The following is a 22,415-nucleotide window of genomic DNA, read 5'->3' on the forward strand; positions in this document are numbered from 1 at the left end:
GGCTACTGCTGGGAGTGGGGAGGACATAAACTAAGGTCTCATGTCCAGGATCACAGCTTAATTCTTAGGCATGAAGACGGAATCTATAACTGCCACTTGTTAATACAACAAACAATTTCTCCATATTGCCATGAAATGTTTTACTGTTACGTATGACTCCTTGAAAGTGGAATTTATCAATATCCTATTGCAAGAACTTTTAGGCTGGTTAGCAATAATGTGACAATAATATTTGGCAAGGAAAAAAAAAAAAGAGAAAGAACAAGCCAAGGCTTTCATCTTTAATTAACATGATCTTCTTTATTTTTTTTTTAGAGAAAAATCCAGGAATTTTTTTTTTGAGATTCACTTTAAACATGGCCTACAATATTATGTTTTAATTAAAACTGAATAAGCTTCCCTATGAATATTAAATTTTTAAAAGCCTAGCCAGCAATAGTACATTATTAAAAGCTGCATCACTCATGTCAAAGAAATTAGTACTTGATTTTTAGATATTCATCATCAAGTTCTTAAATGATCAGAAGCCTGAAACTCAAACTCAAACAATGTTAGTACTTCAGTCATTCCTCCAAAGTGGAGGAATAATATTCATTAACTGCAGCGAAGTTCGATGATCTCCAGAGTGTGGAAACGCTCAGATAAAAACTGGTATTTTTATTTACCTGTAAAATCTAAAGGAAAAAAAAAAAAAGGTTCTGGAAAAAACTTATCATGTAGGCAAAATCAATTACTCCTCACCCCTCCCTTCATTCCACAAATGCTTGTGACCCGAACTTGTAAAGTCTCTCACTTTTTTTTTTTTTTTTCATACCACTTCAAGTTCATGCCTTAAGGAGAGGGAGCAGATCCTTTACTTGGTGCGAGCTCCCTAGCAGTCATTTTATCTTTTGGATAATCCTATTTTCGCAGCGAGTTCTGGCTCTTAGGGTGTTTACCCCTCTCCTTCTTTTCCTTTTCTGTTTTTCTTTGTTGATGCTGCTGCACATGGTGTATGTAGGGAGGAAGTCGAAGTCCCTGAAACAGCTAGGAATAACCGCTAACGAGCTGCAAACACAAAACGGGGGACTTCAGATAAAATAACACGCCCTCTGAAACTCCCAGAGGGAACAAAAGAAAACGAAACAAGAACACACAAACTTGGGCTGTTCCGGTACATTCGCAAAGGTGGGAGAAGTGGGCGCGAGCGCGGGGGGGGGGGGGAGGGCGGGGGCGGGAACCGCGGCCTCCGCCCTCCGGGGCCCGCAGGTGGCTGCAGGCCGGCACCCCAGACAACAATGGCCAGGATGGGCTCTGCCGGCGTCGCCCGTTTGCCGTCTGCCTCTACCCAGAAAAATAATCTATCCAGCAAGGATGACAGAACAGAGAAAGACGCGTGTGTCAGGCTACCTAGGAGGCAGCCTCCCCCTTCCCGATCTCCCATTCCCCATCGCGGTCCAACGAGGAACCTGCCAAGCATCAAGTTCCCGTGCAAGTTATTTTATTTCCCGCAGCCCCTCCACCTGCCGGGCGGTGCTGCGCGCACCCCAGACTTCGCTCCGGCGACCCCCCGCGGGCTGCAGCAAAAAACCCGGGGTGCTCCGGCGGGGCGGGGGCGGGCGGCTGCCGGGGATCCGGCCGGCTACCGCCGCAGCTCAGTGGCCTCCGATTGGCCACGACGCGGGCGGGGAAGCTCGGCGGAGGAGGGAGGCGGGGGCGGGGCGGGGCGAGGGCGGCGGCGGCGGCGGCGGCGGCGGCGGCGGCGGCGGGAGGGGAGAGGCGAGGAGAGAGGGCCGCGCAGCCTGGCAGCGCGTGCGGCGAGCGCGGGGAGCGCGGGGAGAGCGGCGGCGGCGGCGGCGGCGGCTCGCGTCGGTCGCGCTCGCGGAGGCCGAGCGGGGTGCGCGGGCGGCGGCGGCGGCGGCGGCGGCGGGGGTGGGGCGGCGCGCGCGAGTGAGCGGCGCCGGGCAGGGAGCGGCGGGCGGGTGCCGGCGCGCAGGCAGCAGGGGCGGCCGCGGCGGCGGCAGCTGCGCGGGACGGAGCCGCGGCAGTAGCGGCCGCGCCGGCCCCCGGCCTCACCCCCGCGCGGCCCAGGCCGGAGAACAAGCTCCAACTCTCCCGGGGGCCCGGAAAGGGGGAGCCGGGAGGCGGCCGTGAGCCCGCACGCAGCGGAGGCGCGGGGCGGCGGGACTGCTGCCCTTTGTGGGCGCAGCGCGCACGGCCCCGAGCGCCCTCCCCGCGCCGCTCTCCTCGGCATCCTGGTCCAGCAGAGCGGCCCTGGAGAGGGGACCCGGAGGAAGCAGAGCCGAGAGCCCGAGACCTCGCGTGGCGGAGCTCCCCGGGAGCGCCCGGCCGCGCCACTTCCACCTCCGCATCCTACACCGGCCAAGGTCCCCGCCGCCTGCATCCCTCCCGGCTTCCGCTGCGCTTAGGGCCGGCGCCCAGCCGCCTGCGCTGCCACCGCGGCCGCCTCCACACGCGCGCACTCTCCCTCTCCCTCTCTCTCTCTCTCTTTCTCCCTCTCTCACACCCTCCCCCGCACGCCCGCCCCCTCCCCCGCCCCTCCCCCTCCCCAGCTCCTTGATCTCTCGGTCTGTTTTATTACTCCTGGTGCGAGTCCCGCGGACTCCGCGGCCCGCTATTTGTCATCAGCTCGCTCTCCATTGGCGGGGAGCGGAGAGCAGCGGTGAAGGGGGTGGGGTGGGGAGGGGAAGGGAAGGGGGTGGAAACTGCCTGGAGCCGTCTCTCCGCGCCGCTGTTGGTGCTGCCGCCGCCGCCGCCGCCGCCGCCGCCGCCGCCGCCGCCGCCGCCTCCGTCGCGCCTCGCTCCCCGCTCGGCCCCTCTCCGCCTCCATGTGCCGGATAGTGGGAGCGCCGCGGACCCTGCTGCCGCTGCTGGCGGCCCTGCTCCAGGTACGCGGCGGTGTCCGCCGGCCGGGCCGCGGGCGGGGTGGGGCGGGCGGCGCCGGGTCCCTTTGTTCCCCGCGCCGCTGCGGGGCCAGGCTGCGCACCCGGCAAGGGAGGTGCCGCACCGCGCGGCCCGGAGCTGCGCAGGCACCAGGCTCGGGTCGGGCGCAGGGGCAGGGGCAGGGGCAGGGCCGGCCGGGCCGGCGGGTCTCCCGCGCCGCTCCCGGCGGCCCCGAAGGGACGGATCGCCGGCCCCCTCTGTTCTTCGTTCCGGGCCGGGCGAGCTTGCAGGGGGTGTCTCCAGGCAGCAGGAGGGAGAGGCAGGATAGCTCCCAGGTTGTGCAGTTTTCTACGCTTCTCGCCCGTCGCTTTGCACTTTGCTCCAAAAAAAAAAAAAAAAAAAAAAAAATCTTTTTTTGTTTTGTTTATTTCTGCAGGGATGGGTCGCGAGTTCGCAGTAGGAATTCTCACTCTGGTGTCTTAGTTACGGGACGTGCCTCCACCCCACCCCACCCCACCCCGGCACCCGCGCGCCTCCCGGTGCCCGAGGGCTCCACTGCCCTATTGTCTTTACCCCAGCCCAGAGTTGCCTTCTTTTCCTGCCCCCCTTGCCCCCCCCCCCCCGTGTTCTGTGTCGGTCCCACCTGGAAGGAAACCTCGTCCCCTTGCCCCGGAGACTCTCTGCGGGCCGGGGCCTCCGCCCCCAGCCCCTGGCTCCGCAGACCCCTTCTCCCGGCGCACGGGGCGAAGTTCCGTTACTCGGCTGTGACTCGTCTCCCTCTGTCCGCTCTGTCCCCTGCGTGCGTCCTCGGGGGCGCCTTCGCGAGGAGCCTCCGCACTTTTCACGCCTTCGGGAGAGCGCCAGACAGCCTCTTCCCGGCGTCTGTACCGGGAGGCTTCTCCGCGGCAGGAAGCACCTGCTCCAGGCAGGTCGCGGGCTCCCTGGCCCCTCGGCGCCACCGGCCCCCAAGCCCCGCTGACCGCCCAACTTTCCCGCGGCGTCCGGCCGGAGGCTGCCCGAGGCCCCTCCCGGCCGCCCACAGGGTCCCGGGAAGCCACACGGGGCGCGCAGGGCGGGGGAGGGCGGGGGTCCCGAATCTGCCCCCGCAGGCGATGGGGTTCTAAGGCGGCTGCAGGAGAGGGGCGTGTCCCCCCACCCACCCCACCCCACCCCCGCATGCTGGTCAGGGTCTCCCGGGAAATCCGCCCGAGGGGCTCCCCCCGCGCACCCTTGCAGCTGGGGGGTGGCCAGCGGGTGGCAGCTCCGAAAAGTGCGGGCGCGGCTCGGAAGTGCCGCTGCGCCGGGGGCGGCCCGGGCAGGGACAGATGGTGCTGATCGCCCCCCTCCGTGGTCTTCACGGGTCAGGGCCTGGCGCGCTCCGGCCGCGGGGCGGGGGGGGGGTCGGCGCCCGCGGTCTCTCGCGCTTTCTCCGCCGCCCCCTAGAGGGGTGTGGGCCGAGGCGGCTGGAGCCCTGTCCATGGTGCGCTGCTCCTCGGCGCGCCCTGCCCGGCCCCGCGCTCTCTTCCCCCGGGCCGTGCCCTCCCGCTTTCGGGCTCGCGCTCCTCCCCTCGGACTCGGCGGCCGCCCGAGTCCCGTCTTTGCTGCTTTCTTGGGTTTCTCCTTTTGTTCTTGCGGCTCCCGCTGGTCTCTCTCCCCTTCCCCCACCCGCCCGTCCGCCCCCCCCCCCCCCCCCCCCCCCCGGCTCTCCTGACTCCTGACTCTGGGGTTTCAGAACTGTGAGACTGGACGTTTTCGGCCTCCGCAGTTTTGGGAAGTGGATGGAACCTCTTCTGACTGGGGGAGGAGACCTGCCAGTCACTTGCTAACAAAAGTACCTCCTGTTATAAAGCCGCCCTTTATTCTTGGAGTGCGCACCCCGCATTCTCTCACCTCCTGCCGCTTCATTGATGGTTTCTTCTTTTCAAATAGGACTTACTCGAGGGGGCTCGGCTGAAGGGGAAGAAGGGGGAAAAGAAAAGCACTAGAGTGGTTTGAAGTTTAGGGAGAAGGCAAGATGAACCTAAGAATCCCATGGACATCAGACATGTATTTGCCTTTTCTTTTCACACAAAGAACCTGTCTTAGATAAAGTCTCATTTTTAAAATTAAAAGCATTGATTTTGAACGTCTCTGAGTGGTCTCACTAATTTACCAACAACTTTTAATAAATGTTCAGAGTCTGAGGCCAGCAGTAGATGGTATGCTCACTGACTTTTTGATCTGAAAGTAAGTTTTAATTGAATGCTGTGCAGTGAAGGAAGGACAGGAGACATTTGTGGGTGATTCATGCCGTGGGACTGCGTGTGGTACCACCGGAGCAGTCTCATTTTCTCTTCGTCATCTGCCTTGAAGTCAGGTGTGAATTTCATAAGTCATTTTCTTCTTTAAGCATGTACAAAAATAGCATTTATAAACGTCGACTAATGCGGTTGTCTTTACCATCCTATGGTATTTCTCACTTTCTTCTAGATGGATGTTAGGCTGACTTTTGTAGAACACTCAGGAAAGGGGAAATTCTAACTTTGTCATCAAGTTGTTTGGCAGTCTCCTAATTCCTAGGTACAAGTTAAGCAATCACATTGAATGATTTGCAAGGTCATTAGGAGTGGAAGCAGAGCAGTTTATGCAACGTGAGTTTTAGGGTTGAATGCACCATGTGGATTGTACAACTGAGATTACGAATGACTTTGTCCTAATGGCCTGCTTTACACGCCAGAATAACAGAGATCTATCTGCAAGGTGAAAATGGCCCCTCTGCAGTCATCTGCTATTCAAGTCTAGTTTTTTTTTTTTTTTTTTTTTAAGGTCAGATAAGAAGACAAGAGTTTTAGGGAAGAGGATGGATAGTTTTTAGTAATAGATACAGAGCAACCTTGTTTTTTTCAGACCAGTTTAAGACAAATAATTAAGTATACAAAAGGACTTTATGTATTTATGTATTCTCTGAAGTGTTCCTTGTTTTGCTTTGAACACCTTTTTTTTTTATTTTGGGAGATTATTAGTTTGGTTGTCCTATTACTTGGATTTACATAATTCTAGTCGATTTTGCACATTATGATATTCAGCTTTAAGATTTTCTCTATTACTCTTCATTTTAACTTATGGTATTAGCATTGTCCCTTACACTAAAAACAAAAAAGTTAAATTTAAGCATTATATTTCAAGGATCGAAGGATATCACAAAGTTAAGACAAACTTTCCTTTTAAATTATACAAATGACTTTCAAGGTCTTCAATAAATTATCAGGAAAAAAAAAACCCACCAATTTTACTTCTACTACCTACCCAGTAATTACTAGACTAGAGACCTGCTTTGTTTTTCTGGTTCACATTTTAATTGCAAAATTCTATTGTTCTAGTTTAAATACACTTTGTATGGGTTATGAAGCATCAAAGACATCACCTTAATGTTTGTAGATACCCTGGATTCTTAGTCTTACCACATAGGTCCTGCTTTCGACCCTGAGGAAGTATGAAAAAAAAATGCATAAGCCGTATGTGATTTTCACCTGTCAGGTGTATGCATTTTGAGGAGATTAATATTCAACACATGAAATGTATGAAAAGAAGCTTTATTTTATGATGTAGGAAACCTTGGATGCAGTAATCATTTTAAGTATGAAACATTTATTTTCAGTGTTTGATTTTCATGTCTTTGTAACAACTTACTGTGAAAGTAAGGAGAGATAACATAGTTAATATTCACAGTTTATTCTACTTAGTGGCCATAGTTATACATATCTTTGCCCTTTTCTTATCTTGTGTCATGTGGTCATTACTCATAGATGGTGGTGCATTGCAAGCATATACTAGGTGTGATTTGAAAAATAATAATTTGTGCATGCATCCTAAAATATTTTATGGACACATTAAAAAATATATATATATGGAGATACCTATGAGTATATATAGATATCTTCATATATGTATATCTATAGATATCTCCATATGTATAATTTTAGGCCCCAATTGCAAGTTCAGAATTTACATACAGATTGTACTTTTTGACTTTCATACATTCTTGGAAGTCAGCTCTGACCAGTCTTCTAAAAGTTCAGACTGAGATTTTATTTAAAGAGGAAATTCTTTTTCGATTCTGTTTTTTTACATATAGGGACTAAAGTCTTCTTGGAGCAGATTATTTTGGTGACTGTGTATTGCACCAAACTGTCCTTAATTTCCCTTTTCATTAAAAATTTGCAATTCTTAAATCTGTTGTGCCTCATTAAGCTTTAGGGTTATTAATCGGGAAATGTCAAGACTTAAAGCAACAGTTAATCTTGCTTTAAAGTGCCTTAAAAAAAATCCTAAGTAACTCAGATCCCCATTCTGTTTTCAAAGGGATATTCTTAAGTTAGAAGAGTGATTTTTAAAGAAAAATCCTAGATGTTATTTAAGAAATGTAGTGTTTGTGTATATACTCTACCGTTTCGCCCAAGTTAACATTATTCAAATTTGTTCTTTTGGCTCAAATACAAAAAGTAATCAAGTTTAAGCACTGCACAGACTGGTGGTGAATTTTATCAACGATTTTAAAAATATGATAGATTTGGAATTTGTCATTTGAATATTTCTTATCTGCCATTAGTATACCTTCTAAAAGGACCTAAGCATTTTCAAGTTGTGTTAAGAACTATTTCAACTGAGTTGACATATAATTTGTATCAACAAATCATTATGCTTCCCATTTCTGTCTTTTCCTACCAAAAACTTATTTTTGTTTTAATTTCTTAGCAAATTATATCAGTTAATTTGAGCAGATGCTAGTCTTTGTATATTTAACTAAATGTAGATCCGTTTTAATTAAACAACCCTAGTCATGCCAGGGAAGAGGTATGTACAGATAAATGTTTTAGTTTGAGCCGTATCTTCTGCATATATAAAGTGATGTCTTTAAAGTAGCCAGAAGGTGAATTCTAGAGCTTAATGGGACCTTTTAAAAGATTGGGATTTAAAGATTGAGATCTGTGTTACAACAGAGTTTTTAAAAGGAAAATTTGAGTTATAAATAAATGCTTTTCAGTTCTTATTTCTTGTTACTGTCTTTCATACTTCCTGCACTTCCTTGTCTGACCTTCCACTGTACTTAGAGCAATACCCAAGCCCCCTGGATTGCACTTATTTACACAACATGTATGTTCAGGATTGCTATCTACATACGTGTCTTCTGCAACATTTATCACAGTTTGGCATGAAGTGTCAATCAGTAATTAATTAATACCTTTGTGTGTGCCGTCCAAGGTGATTTGGGCACCAAAGACGTAATAACTTTATTTTATGCAAATGAGCTGCTGTTACGTAGTGTCAAGGGCAAGAACTAGTGTCAAGGGCAGGAAGCCTGGGGTTCTAATCTAGTGCAGATGTAGTTTACGCCCTTAAACTCTCATGACCTCATTTTCCTCAATAGTAAAATACTGGGTCCGGTTGGGTTAGTAGATCTCTAGGGGACTTTCCAGTTCTGTGACTCTTGGGGCTGCTGAAAAATATCTCCCAAATGACTCCTTTTCAAAGACTCTGGAATGACTTTAATTTTTAACCTAAAATGCAAAGATTTTCACATGATCAGAGTGGTAGAGTATCATTTTGAGGGTCATTAACAAGAGTTTATTATATATATGATAGGTTAAAAGTAGTCTGTATTTTTTATATGCTTGACTTCTAAAAATATTTTTTTCCCCCATTGGCTATGCTGCTTTTACCACTAAAAGTAAACTATTTTTTTGGGTTTGACCTAAAGGAAGAGGAATGTGGTACTACTAAGAATAAAAATTATTCCTTTTATTCCTTTTATACTTTCATGTTTCTTTGAAAGAAGATAGCTTCCATGAGAACCTTTGAATTGAATGATGTGGGTCAGCACTAAAAATATAGCCCATTGACTTAGCGAGTTATTTTTCTACAGATGTCTGTATTCATGTTATATACGTGATTTATACATACATATATACATATATAAGGGTATGTGTTGGAAGTATTGTTTATAATTACAAAGGGTTGGATTAGTTGAACTCTGAATGTCCTTAGTAGGAGTTGATTTAGTAAATTATGTATAATATGCGGTCAGATATGAGAGCCCTTATTGAGTGCAATGAAGCATTTTAGTTCTAGTTCCAGGTCAAGAAAATGGTTGTCAAACCACCCAATTTTCATGCCATAGCCACGTACCTACAAGTGCTTCAAAGGACAGCAAAAATGATCAGTGGGATTTCAAGGCTTCTGAATGAGGAGGAATTGGACAAAGACCACAGTGGAAGCTGTAATGAAAGAATAGAAAATCAAACAATATACAAATAGGATGAAGATGGCCTAAACTAACAGAACATCCTAACATCCTTGAGGACAACCTATAGTATAGGCTGAGCTACAAGTAGGTCTAAAGAAGATTGGCTAATGGGTAGTTAAATAATAGATTAGTTTCCATGTTGTATATTAAAATGACTACACTGTGCTGAGTTATTTGTGCCTGAGAGATTATATTAGTTGGTTAAACCATTGTGATATTTCTTACATTTTTTTGACTGAATATTTAATTTTTCATCTGTTCTGGTGGCAAAAATGTGGTCTAAGTTGTAGTCTAAAGACCTTACTACTATCTTGAACTTGAGATCCAGGGGAATAGTTTAGTGTAGCAATCAGATGTTCTGGTCTACTGCCTTGATTAAATAAATTGTTTAACTTGGGTTTTTCCCAAGTAGCATTGGGAAAATTAATTGTGTAATGCCTTTAAAACAGCTTGAGCTATTTAAAAGGAAGTGCTATTATAAATACAATATGGCAATCATATAGAGAAGCGCTTGGAGACATGCTTGATCCATATGCCTAAATATAACAAAAATAAATAAGTACTGGAGTAATAATATATACTCCTATTTATTGTGATTTTAACATTGGTTTGTGTGTTAACTTAAAAATTTACTTGACCATAGCATCCTTATATATATATTACAGTTTTAATATTAGTTTTGTGTTAATTTAAAAACAATTTTTTGGGCAGCCTTGATGGCACAGTGGTTTAGCACCACCTGCAACCCAGAGTGTGATCCTGGAGACCGGGGATCAAGTCCCATGTCCGGCTCCCTGCATGGAGCCTGCTTCTCCCTCTGCCTGTGTCTCTGCCTCTCTCTCTCTCTCTCTCTCTCTGTCTCTCATGAATAAATAAATAAAATCTTTAAAAAAATAAAAACATTTTTTGCATGACCATAATTGAAAATATTTATACCCAGATTCCCTCCTCCTCATTCTGATATATTATAATTTTCAGTGAATTAGTAAAAGGAATTAGTAAAAAAAAAAAAAAGTTAAGTAGAGGAGCATAGTTTAGAATATTATTCCAGAAATTACTGGAAATGAAAATGTGAAATGACCATTTTTTTCTCATTATTAAAATAAGTTTTGAGTTTATTCGACTTTCTTCTGTTGCATTAGTGAAGTTTTTTTAAGTCTTTTTATTTACTTATTTTTTAAATAATCTCTGCACCCAATATGGGGCTCGACTCAGGACCCCAAGATCGAGAGTCGCACACTCTACACCTTGAACCAGTAGGTGCACCTAGTTATTGAACTTTCCTATTACTGATTTCAGTAAGGATGGCCTTTTCAGTTTTAAGACATCTCACAATTTATTTTTATTAATTGTCAGTAGGTCATTCATATAACTCAGAAAAGCACACATACCAGAGAAAACCATTAAAACTTTAGATATTTGCTGCCACCTCCTCGAATCTTTTTTTAAACTAATGTCTGGTAGTACTAAACCTTTACAATAAAATACTTTTAGTTTTAGTGAAGAAGACTAATATGTTATCTCCGTTAATTATTTCTGTACCCTGTGAGATAGGGTTATAGTGAGTAAAAATTCCCATTTTAGAGATGATGAAAGTGGAACTCGGTTTGAGTAGTTTTCCTGAGAATCCAGAGTAAAACTGTATCTGTCAGAGTAGATTGAGCCTGACTGTGCAAAGCACATGGTTTTCTCCCTCCCTCTACTGGCTGGGATCCTTTCAATACAATGGTACTCAAGGAATGAAGATTGCATTAGAAAGGAGTTTTGGTTCCTCTTTACTGAGTTGATAAGATATTTTTCTTTAAATAGTCAACTTCTGAGTTATCTTCTCTATTAATTTTGACCTTAAATATTTTGGCCTCTGAAGCCAAAATGTAGTGCTTGGTTAGGATTTTCACTCATTTTTAAAATATGTTAGAGAAAGAAGAAAATACCATAGAGAAATAATTCATAATCAGTTTTATAATGTTCTCCAAGTTGTCTCAGTCAATAAATAATATGCTGATAAGTGCTCAAAAGTAATTTTTTTGTGTGAATCCTAGAACTAAAAATATTTTCTAAGAGCCTAGAGGCCCTCAGGCTGTGCATGTTTTTTTGTTTTTCTTTTTTTGATACTGGTTTTTCAGTGTTTTTTTCTGTGAAAATAAATTCAAGAGACTCTATTACCAAGTTTTGAAATATGTATAGTGGTACATTTTCCATGTTTGAATCATCTGAATCACTTTTTCTCCCACAAATGAAATTATTTGGGGTCTTTTGAAATATATATGTCCACATCTCGAAAGGAACTACTAAAGCAGATTCATGTGAATGTTTTGCGGAGGGACTTCAGTACAGACATGGATTTGTTTGTGGAGGAGAAAGCCTAGAACTGTTTTGCTTGTAACTTGACCTATTGTAACTGGGTGGATACAGTTGGCTTGACTATAATCTCCAACAAAATGTCTCTTGGTTGATTGGGAAGCTATTAAGTGAACTCTGAAATAAATGACTAAAAAGCCATTAATTTTACTAAGTTTAAAAGAGATATAATCCGGGATCCCTGGGTGGCGCAGCAGTTTGGCGCCTGCCTTTGGCCCAGGGCACGATCCTGGAGACCCGGGATCGAATCCCACATCGGGCTCCCGGTGCATGGAGCCTGCTTCTCCCTCTGCCTATGTCTCTGCCTCTCTCTCTTTCTCTCTCTGTGACTATCATAAATAAATAAAAATTTAAAAAAAAAAAGAGATATAATCCACTCCTTTTGCTTAACATAAGTCTTTAATAAACTAGAGACTGTGATCACTTAAATTTTTTTTTTCTTTTGTTGTCTTAATTGGTTAACACAATGGGTTCAAAGTCTGAAGTTCATTCTTTATGGCTTTCTGGTCCAGTAAATCAAGAAAAAATGTGTTTCGTGTGGCCAAAGTATTAGCCTTTTGCAGCTCCTTTGGCATCCACCCCCAGTAGAGTTCATTTGGTGCTAACATGTTCAAAATTAGCTTCTAATGTCCTGCTTTCCCAAATTGTACTTTAGGGAATTCAGAATTCAGATTTGATAAGACACCTAAACATATACACTCACAGTTTCTGGAACTACCCAATGCATGCAGGAAAGTGCACACATAAGTAGATATCCTGCTGAATGTTCATAAATTGAACCTCCTAACTGAATCAGCACCCAATCAAGACATAGCCTCCCCAGCACCGCATGAGTACCCTCCTCCAATTGTAACCATCCTCCAAAGCTGAGGATTTGTTTAACTTCTAATACCATCTATTACTTTTGCTTATTCTTACGGAATCATTGTGCTTTATGGCATCACCTACCATATTCCCTTTTATGTCTGACATCTTCCACTCAATTTTAGAGTTGTCCATGTATTTGTGTCATATGTATTATAATAGTCAGAAATTAGGAAAGATTCATGTTATAGAAATACCCAGAAATTAGGGAAGATGAAAACTGATTTTTTTTTAAGATTTTATATATTTATTCATGAGAAATGTCATGAGAGACACAGAGAGAGAGCAGAGACATAGGCAGAGGGAGGAGCAGGCTCCATGCAGGGAGCCTACTGAGGGACTTGATCCCAGGACTGCGGGATCACACCCTGAGCCAAAGGCAGATGCTCAACCGCTGAGCCATCCAGGTGTCCCTAAAAAACTGATTCCTTTTTTTTTTTTTAAAAGAATGGAGTGATTATTTCACTGCAGCTAAAGTTTGCTTGAGTATTTATGGTTTATCAAGCCATGAAATGACACCTTTTGTGGGATTTCCTACTCAGATTTTTTCTACTGTAGTTCTTCAATTTGGCAGTATTATTTAGCCAAAAACCAAAAAAACATTTAGAATGCAGTATGTTACTGCCTCTATCAGAAGGAGGATGGAGACAAAGAATTATATGTCTTTTTGATTTGAAATCTTCAAGCAGAGGATTGGGTGTTAACAGATTCTAATCTTTTCAGTGATGCTTCTTAATACCTTCTCTGAGCTTACTAGTGACCCACTTCTCAATGAGGTCTTAGCCAGATTTAATTTTAATTTAAAAAACTTTAAATGGAGAAGTTGTAATGCCATAAACTGCTAGCTTTCCAGCTGTTCAGTGCATCTTTGGGTACGGTTGACCCTCTTTTGTGTTTGTATAGTTTTTTTTTTTTTTTTTTTTTTTTACATCTGAGAGGTTGCCATGAAGTAAGCAGAGTGCCATGCAATTGTCCCAAGATCTTTCTTTTTAGAGACCTTTTCTCTCCATTTATATAATGGTGGTTTAGTAGACCAGATTCTAGATGGAGGATTCCATGCATAGTGATGAGGACTAAAGAATCAAATTCCAGCCCACCAAGGATTTGTTTGCTTCAGGGCAGCTCTAATTTATTTACATTCTTACACGTGTGGACTTTATTTTACACTATTTATAGAGATTGTACTTTTTGCATGGCCTCAGCTTATTGATAAATACTTTGTATTTCACTTGTGTTTCGCTCCAACCCATAAAAGTAATTGTTGACGTGCAGTGTTTGTGTTTTTGGCATTAAACTTTATTTGCAGTTCTGTCTTTTCTGTTTGACAAATACTAAGAACATTTGGGGAGAATATCATAATCATTGATTTAATTTACAAATCGATTTATGGTTAACTTCTTTGTAAATGAAACTGAGTTATCCATGATTTGATTTATCGTCCTCCCTTTATTTGAGACTGTCTCTATGGAGCTGTGTTTAAAAGGAGGGATACTGGTATATTTACATGTAGATAACAATGGACGATCTGCTGGTGGCTTAAACCATTTTATGACCTAAATAAAAAAAGGCATTTTTGAAAATAGTGAGGTTACTTTTTTTAGTATTTGCAATTATAATAGACTTTGTTATCTTATTTTTGAGATTGTCATCTTATTTTAATTTTAATTTTGTCAATTCTTATTCCTTATTTTCCTAAGTCTTGGTTATTCATAATTTTTTTTAAAGATTTTATTTATTTATTTATTTATTTATTTATTTATTTATTTATTTATTCACGAGAGGTACAGAAAGAGAGGCAGAGACACAGGCAGAGGGAGAAGCAGGTTTCCTGTGGGGAGCCTGATGTGGGACTTGATCCCTGGACTCTGGGATCACGCCCCAAGCCAAAGGCAGATGCTCAACCACTGAGCCATTCAGGCGTCCTGGTTCTTCATAATTTAAAATACACACACACATTTTGTGTTCCTGGAATGCTACTCTGGTGGTTGTGCCAATATATAAATTGAGACCATCCACCTTCAAAAACAGTCTTCCTAAACCTCATGTTATATCAAATTGTATTTATTTGTGTATATTTTCACATTTAGATGTTTACTTATCTGAAATTTCTTTTTGTGTGTCGCGTGAGGGTAGGGAGTCCTGCTCAGTTTCTCCCACCCAGATTTTATACACATGATACACATGAGTGGTTGTCATTAGTCAAATGAAACTTCTTTTTTTCTGAGCAGAAATGCTCCCTTTATTAAGTTTAACATTTCTAGATTCTTGGTTCTTGTCCTTTTTTTCTTTCCAGTTGTGCGGACTTGGTTACCTAGCGTGGCAGTGAGGCATATTTGTTACGATTGGGGTCTCCGGAGCTAGTTGACCTGTGTTTGTGCCTCAGTTCTGACACTTGGTTGTTATGTGCACTTGGACAACATGACATTTTTATGATAGTATCTATCATAAGGTGGTTATGAAAAGTAAATGGGTTACTATATATACATCACTTAGAAAAGTGCTTTTAGATGGTAAACAAAGTATATAAGCTCTTTAACTGAAGATTTGGTGGGCATATCGAGGGATAATTTAATTATTTGAATAAATTTGAGCTCTTGGCTGTTCAAAGCTTTGTTCTACATTCAGCATTCTAGCCAGATTACTTGTAACCCTGTAAGGACTATCACCAGTGTCCCTTTGACCCCACTGGGGAGCCACAGTTGAAGGACACATATTTTAAAATTCCTCTTTAAATTCTAGCAGATGTTGTCTAGGCTGATAGGATTAGGGAAAGAGGTTAATATATATGGAGTGTTATTCTGCCGGCAATTTGATTTGGGAATTACAGGTAATCGAACAGAAGCTATTATGGTGTCTTCTAGGTCTGTCTCTTTGCTTCTGTGATTTAATTTTTTAATGTTCTGATATTGATGCAAGTGTGTGTGTGTGTGTGTGTGTGTGTGTGTGTGTGTTGAGACTAGCCTGGAACCAGAGTAACTTACTCCTTTCTGAATGCTTTTAACATGATGATGAGGAGGACCTAATAGACAGAAGGGGGTTGAAGATAATGTTGGTTGATGCCAGCACAGAACCTGCAAAAACAGAGGGAAGATTCATTGTTCTTGTAGATGCTGATGATTTATTGGCGATTCAATGGAGGAAATGTTACTTTTAACTGGGTTTCATCCTGCCCTAATAATAGCACATCATTTTTGAGTAATTACTGTGTGCCAGGCACTGTTCTGAGTACTTTAAGTGTATTAACTCATTTAATTCACAGAAGATTATACTTGTTTTACATATGAGGACACCAAAGTACAGATAGTTTAAAACAATGTGCCCAAAGTGATTTTGTTAAGGGAAGGAACTGGGATTCAAATGCCAGCAGCCTGATGTCAGAGCCTGTGTTCTGGTTTGGTATTTATTTGAGTGCAGGGGGGAAAAATTAAGGCAGGATTGGCATCAGTTCTATCTTGTATATATATGAAGTTCAACCTTTAAAAAAATATTTTTTAATTGTAAAATGTGATACATGTGAGGGAATATATAAAACATATATGCACAGTGTAAAAAATAATAAAAGTGTACGGGACACCTGGGTGGCTCAGCGATTGAGCGTCTGCCTTCGGCCCAGGGTATGATCCTGGTCCGGGGATTGAATCTCACATCGGGCTCCCTATGAGGAGCCTGTTTCTCCCTCTGCCTGTGTCTCTGCTTCTGTCTGTGTCTCTTAGGAATAAATAAATAAAATCTTTAAAAAAAAAAAGTGTACAAATATGTCAGTGTAACTACTAGAAAGGTTAAGAAATGGAATATTGCCAGTACCTTGGAAGTCTCCAGAATATTGTTTCTGTTTCCATTCCCCTTCCCCCTCCAGAGGTAACCACTATCTTCATTTTTCTAATTAATTATTTGTTGCTTGTCTTCATAGTGTTAACCATCTTTGTATATATTCCATATATATGGGGGGGAGAGATGTGTTTATGTAAGTGTATATGTATTATGCATTTGTATATAAATGTGCCTTGCATATGTGTGTATTTATGTATACATATATATAATGTATTTTTTGTGATTTGCTTCTTCTGCTTAGCATTCTGTCTGTGAGATTCATTCAGTCGAGTTGTGTAACTATAATTTGTTCATTTTCACTGCTCTAGGGCATTGCATGCTATGAATATGGTAGCATTCACTTATTCAATTTGTTGTTGATGAGTTTGTGTGTGTGGCTTCAGAATTTTGCTACTATGAATATTCCTGTACTTGCCACCTGGGCATTAAGTGTCAGGGACACTCTAGGACTGCATTTCTCAAACTTGAGCTTGTGTAAGAATCACCAGAAGGCCCGTTAAACATAGATTCCTGGCCCCACCCTCTGGGCTTCTGATTCAGTAAACCTGTGGTGGAAACTCAGAATCTGCATGTCTAGCAAGCTCCCAGGTGAAGGAATGCTGAACTGCTCTGGGATATGTACCAAGGAGTAGAATTGCTGGGTTGCAAACAGGAATGTTTTCCAAATTGGTCCACCAGCACCACGTACATATTTCTGTTTTTCCATAATTTAAGCATATGTTGTAGCCAAACTTTAAAATTTTTAACAATCTCGTGGACTGCATAATGGTATCTCCTTGGTTTCAATTTGCACTCTTCTGGTTACAGATGAGTTGAAGATTGTTTTTATATGTATTTTGGCCTTTTTATCTTCCTTGAGGTGTCTGAATGAATGACAGATGACATCTGTAATTTGTCTATAGCTTCGCTTTACTGTTTATTGCCTATTCCTTTTGCCTAAAATTTTCAGTTGTGGCTTATGTGGTGTGTTGCTAAGGATTGAGCCTTCTTGAAAGCTGACTCATGTGATTAAATCTAATATTTGCTGAGTGCTTACTATGTGCCAGGCCAAGCCCTCTACCTGCATTGTCTCATGTAATCTCACATCAGCCCCCTGAGATAAGATAGGCATTATCATCACTATCCATTTTACAAATGTCTGACTGAAGCCTAGCTTAATGCATTCCCTTAAAGGCACACCTCTAGGAAGTGGCCATTGGGAACTTGAACAGGGTTTTGCCTTGCTGGTAACAACCAGTTCTTTGGAAGTCTGCAAGAGTATACACAGTGGGAGCAAAAGAAACTTGTCTGTTCTAGATCTTGAAAGATAGCAGCCTGGAGGAGGATTTAGACTTTATAATCCAGACTTTAAGGATCTCCGTTTCAGGGAGCATCTTTGGCCTTATGAATGGGAAAGTTTAATAGACTGAGCTGGAATTAGGATAGGATAACATGGAAGTAGGCAGTTTCTGTCACTAGCCACAGGGCCCCATGGTAGTGATTTTAAGAGATGCAGATAACTGATGAATGGTTGACAGTTCTCTGAATGGCCTTGCTTTTCCTGACATCAACCTGGCTGGGCCCAGCACTGTAGTCACTGAGTAGTCCAGAGGTACACATGACTTTCTCTTCCTAGCACCTGGGCTTCTGCAAGCACTTGAAGAGACTTGGATGTCTGCTCTTGGACCCTCTGTGGTCAGCCATCCTGGTGGCTTGTGGCTCTGCCAGTGGTATAAGGATGTTATGTAGTCTGGCTTCTTGTTGATCTTTGAGCCTTGGCCTTTGAGTATTAAGTAATATTGAGACTTTGTATGTAATTTGGGTGTCTTTGAAGAGACCTAATAAATAGTGCTGCTTATCCATCTAAGTTCTAGACAAAGAATAAAAGGGTCAGCAGAAAGAGAGTCAAAATACGACCTTTATTACTGATAAAGGTGAGAGTGGAGAACATGGATTAAATAAGTTGGATCTCCAAATAATCCGTGCCCCCCCCCTTGCCTCCCATCTTCAGCAATGCTGGGTGAGGGCCAGCCTCCTACTTGGGGACCCTGCTCTTACATGTTCACCTGCAGCATGATGATACCTGCACTGTATAGGCAAGCTGGCTCCCAGCATCAAAGACGGGATGAAGATACTGAACTCTGCATGCGCTTTTGTTTCAGAGGAAAATGCCAGAGAGGCTGACAGAGGTCCGGAGTGCTATTGCTAGTGTAGCTCCCTCTACATGAAAGTAGGGAGTGAGGGTTCCCGTAAACCTTCCCCAGATTTTGGACTAACCATTGAATGTATGTTCTTCACCACCAAGCTTGGGCTCATTCAGAAGTATGAAGACTGCCCATGGCGGCGGGGTGGGGGGTGGTGGTAGGGGGATGGGCCTCTGTTAGGACTGACTTGCTTCCAACCTCATGAAGCCTTAGAAGATCAATGGTTTTACTTTTTAGAGTCCTCAAGCCTAACGCAGCATGCAAGTTGATCACAACAGTAGTTGCACAGCCTACAAAGTTAGAAGGCAAACCCATCTCGATCTCAGAAGATTTATCCTGGATGGAATTAGGACCCCAGGACCTGCCTTTGAGTGTCCCAGAGACCATAATAGAGAGCCCATGATATCTGAGGGAAAGACTCACAGTGAGCTGAGAAAACCTTCAGTTTAGCCTTACCTAAATGCTAATCAGGCTAAGATTCTTGTCTGTAATCCATGACCTTTGAACTGAACACAAAGGTGAAAGGGGAAAGGAAGACTTAAAGATATTGAATATGATGGATGGAAGTCAGTGAAGACAGGGATTGCCACCATAGGATAGTCCCGAACCTTGCATATAGGTGGCAGTATCCCAAATGCAGAATGCCTGGGTGGATCCCCTCCCCTTGGGTGAGTACAAAGTGCTGAATTTAACCTCCCACTAGGAGCCTCTCCCTGCTGGGTTTTGGTTTGCAACCAGCACATCAAAACCTGCCTCACCGTTCCCTGTGAAGCCCCAGGAGACCGTCAGCCTGGGGTTGTCACCAGCGTGGGCTGTGTCAGGTGGGTAGCCGTGGGACACCCTGTCTTGGGAGCAAGTGTTTTCAGGCTCTTGCCACTTGCTGTGAGGTTGCTTTAGCCAAAAAGGCCCTCTGCAAGGCAAGATTTCTCCGTCTGAAAAGATCAGTCCAGATTGCTTGCTTGGAATGAGGTGGATCCCAGAGCCTGTGGACAAATTAAGAGCGTCCAGGGTATGGTTTTTTTTTGCCTTTGAATGCAGAACAGACTTAGAGGCAGCCAATCCAGTGCTGCCCTCTAGACCTGTCAGTGATTTCAAGTGAGAACCTTGATAGGACTCTGGAATTCACTTTTAAAAATGGCAACTATTTACTTTGCTCAGTAGTCTTTAGGCAGTAGATGTTGAAATAATCTACTTTTTCTGAGCCTCAACTGTCTCTGTGTATTCAGCCTGGGGCCCATGGGCACCTCCAAAAGCTCTGAGCTGCCTCAGGCCTTTGCCAAGGGGCCAAACTGCAGTGGCCCTCCCGCAGAAGTGTTCGTCATTTGGCTAAGGTCACCCCACGGGTCCTGCCTGTTTTCCGAGATCCCTGGCCTGCAGCCTCTCCTGAGGCCCACTGTCTGCTCTAGGCCCTACCTCTGTAAACAGTCACTTTCCTGGAGAATAACCACCATAAGTTGTGGTCACACATCAAGATCAAAATACCCTGTGGTTTAGGAATTAAAGCCTCTTGATGTTAAAAGCTACCTGCCCAACTATAAAAACCGGCCACACTGCACAATCAAGGCTGCAAACCACCAAGTTGAAAAACATACAGGCCATAGTAAAACATCCTCTCTTTCCTGTCCAGAGACCTGGTACCTCCAGGAGTATATTCTTCCCCAGTGTTGGGTTCCTTTATTATTTGCCAAGATATGCAGGTAATATACCAAATGTGTCCCTGAAGGGGCCCCATAAATGGGACCTCTCCTCCTGAACCAAGTTCTAAACCAAGTGAAATCTAAGCCAACAGAAAGAATATCACCTGGTTCTGATAAAGGCTGGGCTTGGGGGTGTGGCTTTTGTCTGTTGCTAATGGGGAGCCCCAGGATTCCACAAACATGCACACTCAGTTGTAGGCAGCTCTAGACACCCTCCCTCACCCCCCAAATGCTGCAGGAGATCTGCAAACTCCCAGCATGGAAAATGAGATCACCACACTTGTTTTCTGTGGGCCTGTGACTCCCCAGTGGGAGGAGTAGGGGACAAGGCTGGGCACCAGCTGCCCAGATCGTTCTTCTGAATTCAGTCTTCAGATGAGTTTGTTCTTCTCTCTAGGGCAGTAGTTCACAACCTTCTTGGCCTTAGGATCCTTTTAGACTCTTAAAAATTATTGAGTGCCCCAATGAGCTTTTGCAATGTGGGTAGTATCTGTCAGTATTTAGCATATTAGAAATTAAACTGAGAAAAAACTATATTTAATTCACTTAAAAATACTAAACCCATTATATATGTAACATAAATACCAATTTAATAATTGAAAAATAGCTGTCTTTTCCAAGACAGAAAAGAGAAATTAGTGGGAACAGTAGCACTGTGCATATATGTTTTTGTAATTTTCCTTAATGCCTGGCTTAATAGGAGACAGTTGGATTCCTGTTTCTGATGCTGCTTTAGCTCTGTTACAGTATCACACATCGCCTGGCCTCAGGAATATTCCACTTGACACTTGTGAGACATTGAGAGTGAAAAGACAGATAATGTCATTCTATTAGGAGAAGAGTTTTTGCCTTTTCAGATCAACTGGAAAGATCTTGGGGACCTCCTAGTATTCCCCAGCACACACTTTGAGAACTGCCATTCAGGATAGGAGTGATTGGTGGAGAGGAAAGAGGTGGGAGTGTTAAGAGTTAACAGCATCCCTTCCACAAGAAAGGAGCTTTGGAGGGGAGGAGGCATTCCCCCTTATAGGTGACACAGTGGAACTGTCCAAATGCCAGCCTTAAATCACTCACCACGGCCTTGGGTGAGAAAAAATGCTGGTCTTCAGCCCCTGAGTTGAGACCGGAACTGATGATATTAGCTCTGTAACCTCTGAGTTAGCATGCAGAGCTCCAGGGCTTCCTTCTTTATTGCTTAACCTATTGGAACACCACGGGGCAGGGTGCTGCTTGGGAAACGAGTTCAGGAATGACTTTGAACTCTGGTGTTATTGACAGTGTCCTATTCTCACTGTAGCACGTTTCTGGAAGCTGTGCTGTGAATGTTATTTTCTCACAAGAATAATGGTATAATTGGGTTGGCTTTATCTTATCAAGGACTTAGAATTAGATAAATCATCACTATGGCCAGCTATTCAGATTAAATCAGAGTTATGGAGACTGTAAACGTCTGTAACCATTTTTAAAAAGTGAAACCATTAAAAAGAAAAAAAGAAACCATGCTCTAGGTTTTATGAAATGGGCCTAATTATAGATGAACACAAGGGAGCCTGGAGTATGGGAAGCATGTGAAGAGATTACATACAATAATTATTTCTTCATCAGTATCACCTACTGAAAATTCATATATACGCTATATGTATTTGCTCATAACTTTCCATGTGTAGGGATGCCTGGGTGGCTCAGTGGTTGAGTGTCTGCTTTCAGCTGAGGGTGTATTTTCCGGTGTCTTTGGGATTGAGTCCTGCATGGGCCTGCTTCTCCCTCTGCCTGTGTCTCTGCCTCTCTATGTCTCTCATGAATAAATAAATAAAATCTTAAAACGAATTTTTCCCATGTGTACTTTTAGAGGAGCATAAGGGAAGTGGAGGGGTTTTGAATTGGGAGGCTTATTAATAAAACAAGATGTTTAGGGGGCCTGGGTGGCTGGCTCAGTTGGTTAAGTGTCTGCCTTCAGCTCAGGTCATGATCCCAGGATCCTGGGATTGAGCTCAGCAGAGTGACTGCTTTATCCTGTCCCTCTGCCTGCCGTTCCCCCTGCTTGTGTTCTCTCTCTCTCTCTCTCTTTCCCCCCTGTCTCTGTCAAATAATAAATGAAATCTTAAAAAAAAAAAAAAACAAGATGTTTATGCAAGTTTGAGCTGATATATCTTTCTCCCCAATTTTTCCCTAGTGTACAGAAACATTGGAATTATTTTAAACAGAGATATTATATCAGATCACAGTTATATGTGAGAATCATTTAAGGAAAAAATTTACAATGGTAGCAGGTAGATTTGTCACTTGGTCTTTTTTTTTTTTTTAAGTTTTTCT

General features: G+C 43.6%; 1 protein-coding gene across 2 annotated transcripts in view; it reads left to right on the top strand.

Moving 5' to 3' along the window:
* The first annotated feature begins 1,986 nt into the window (after positions 1-1,986).
* CDH2 (cadherin 2) overlaps positions 1,987-22,415 on the top strand; it is a 214,773-nt gene continuing 194,344 nt past the window's right edge. The window contains exon 1 of one of the 2 annotated variants that reach the window (XM_055323454.1): positions 1,987-2,888. In XM_055323454.1, the coding sequence (XP_055179429.1) occupies positions 2,829-2,888 (60 nt within the window). In that variant the 5' untranslated portion in view covers positions 1,987-2,828. The remainder of the gene's footprint in view (positions 2,889-22,415) is intronic. The other variant, XM_055323451.1, reaches the window with a different exon arrangement.

The sequence above is a fragment of the Nyctereutes procyonoides genome, unplaced genomic scaffold (genome assembly GCF_905146905.1).
Source record: "Nyctereutes procyonoides isolate TBG_1078 unplaced genomic scaffold, NYPRO_anot_genome, whole genome shotgun sequence".
NCBI lineage: Eukaryota > Metazoa > Chordata > Mammalia > Carnivora > Canidae > Nyctereutes > Nyctereutes procyonoides.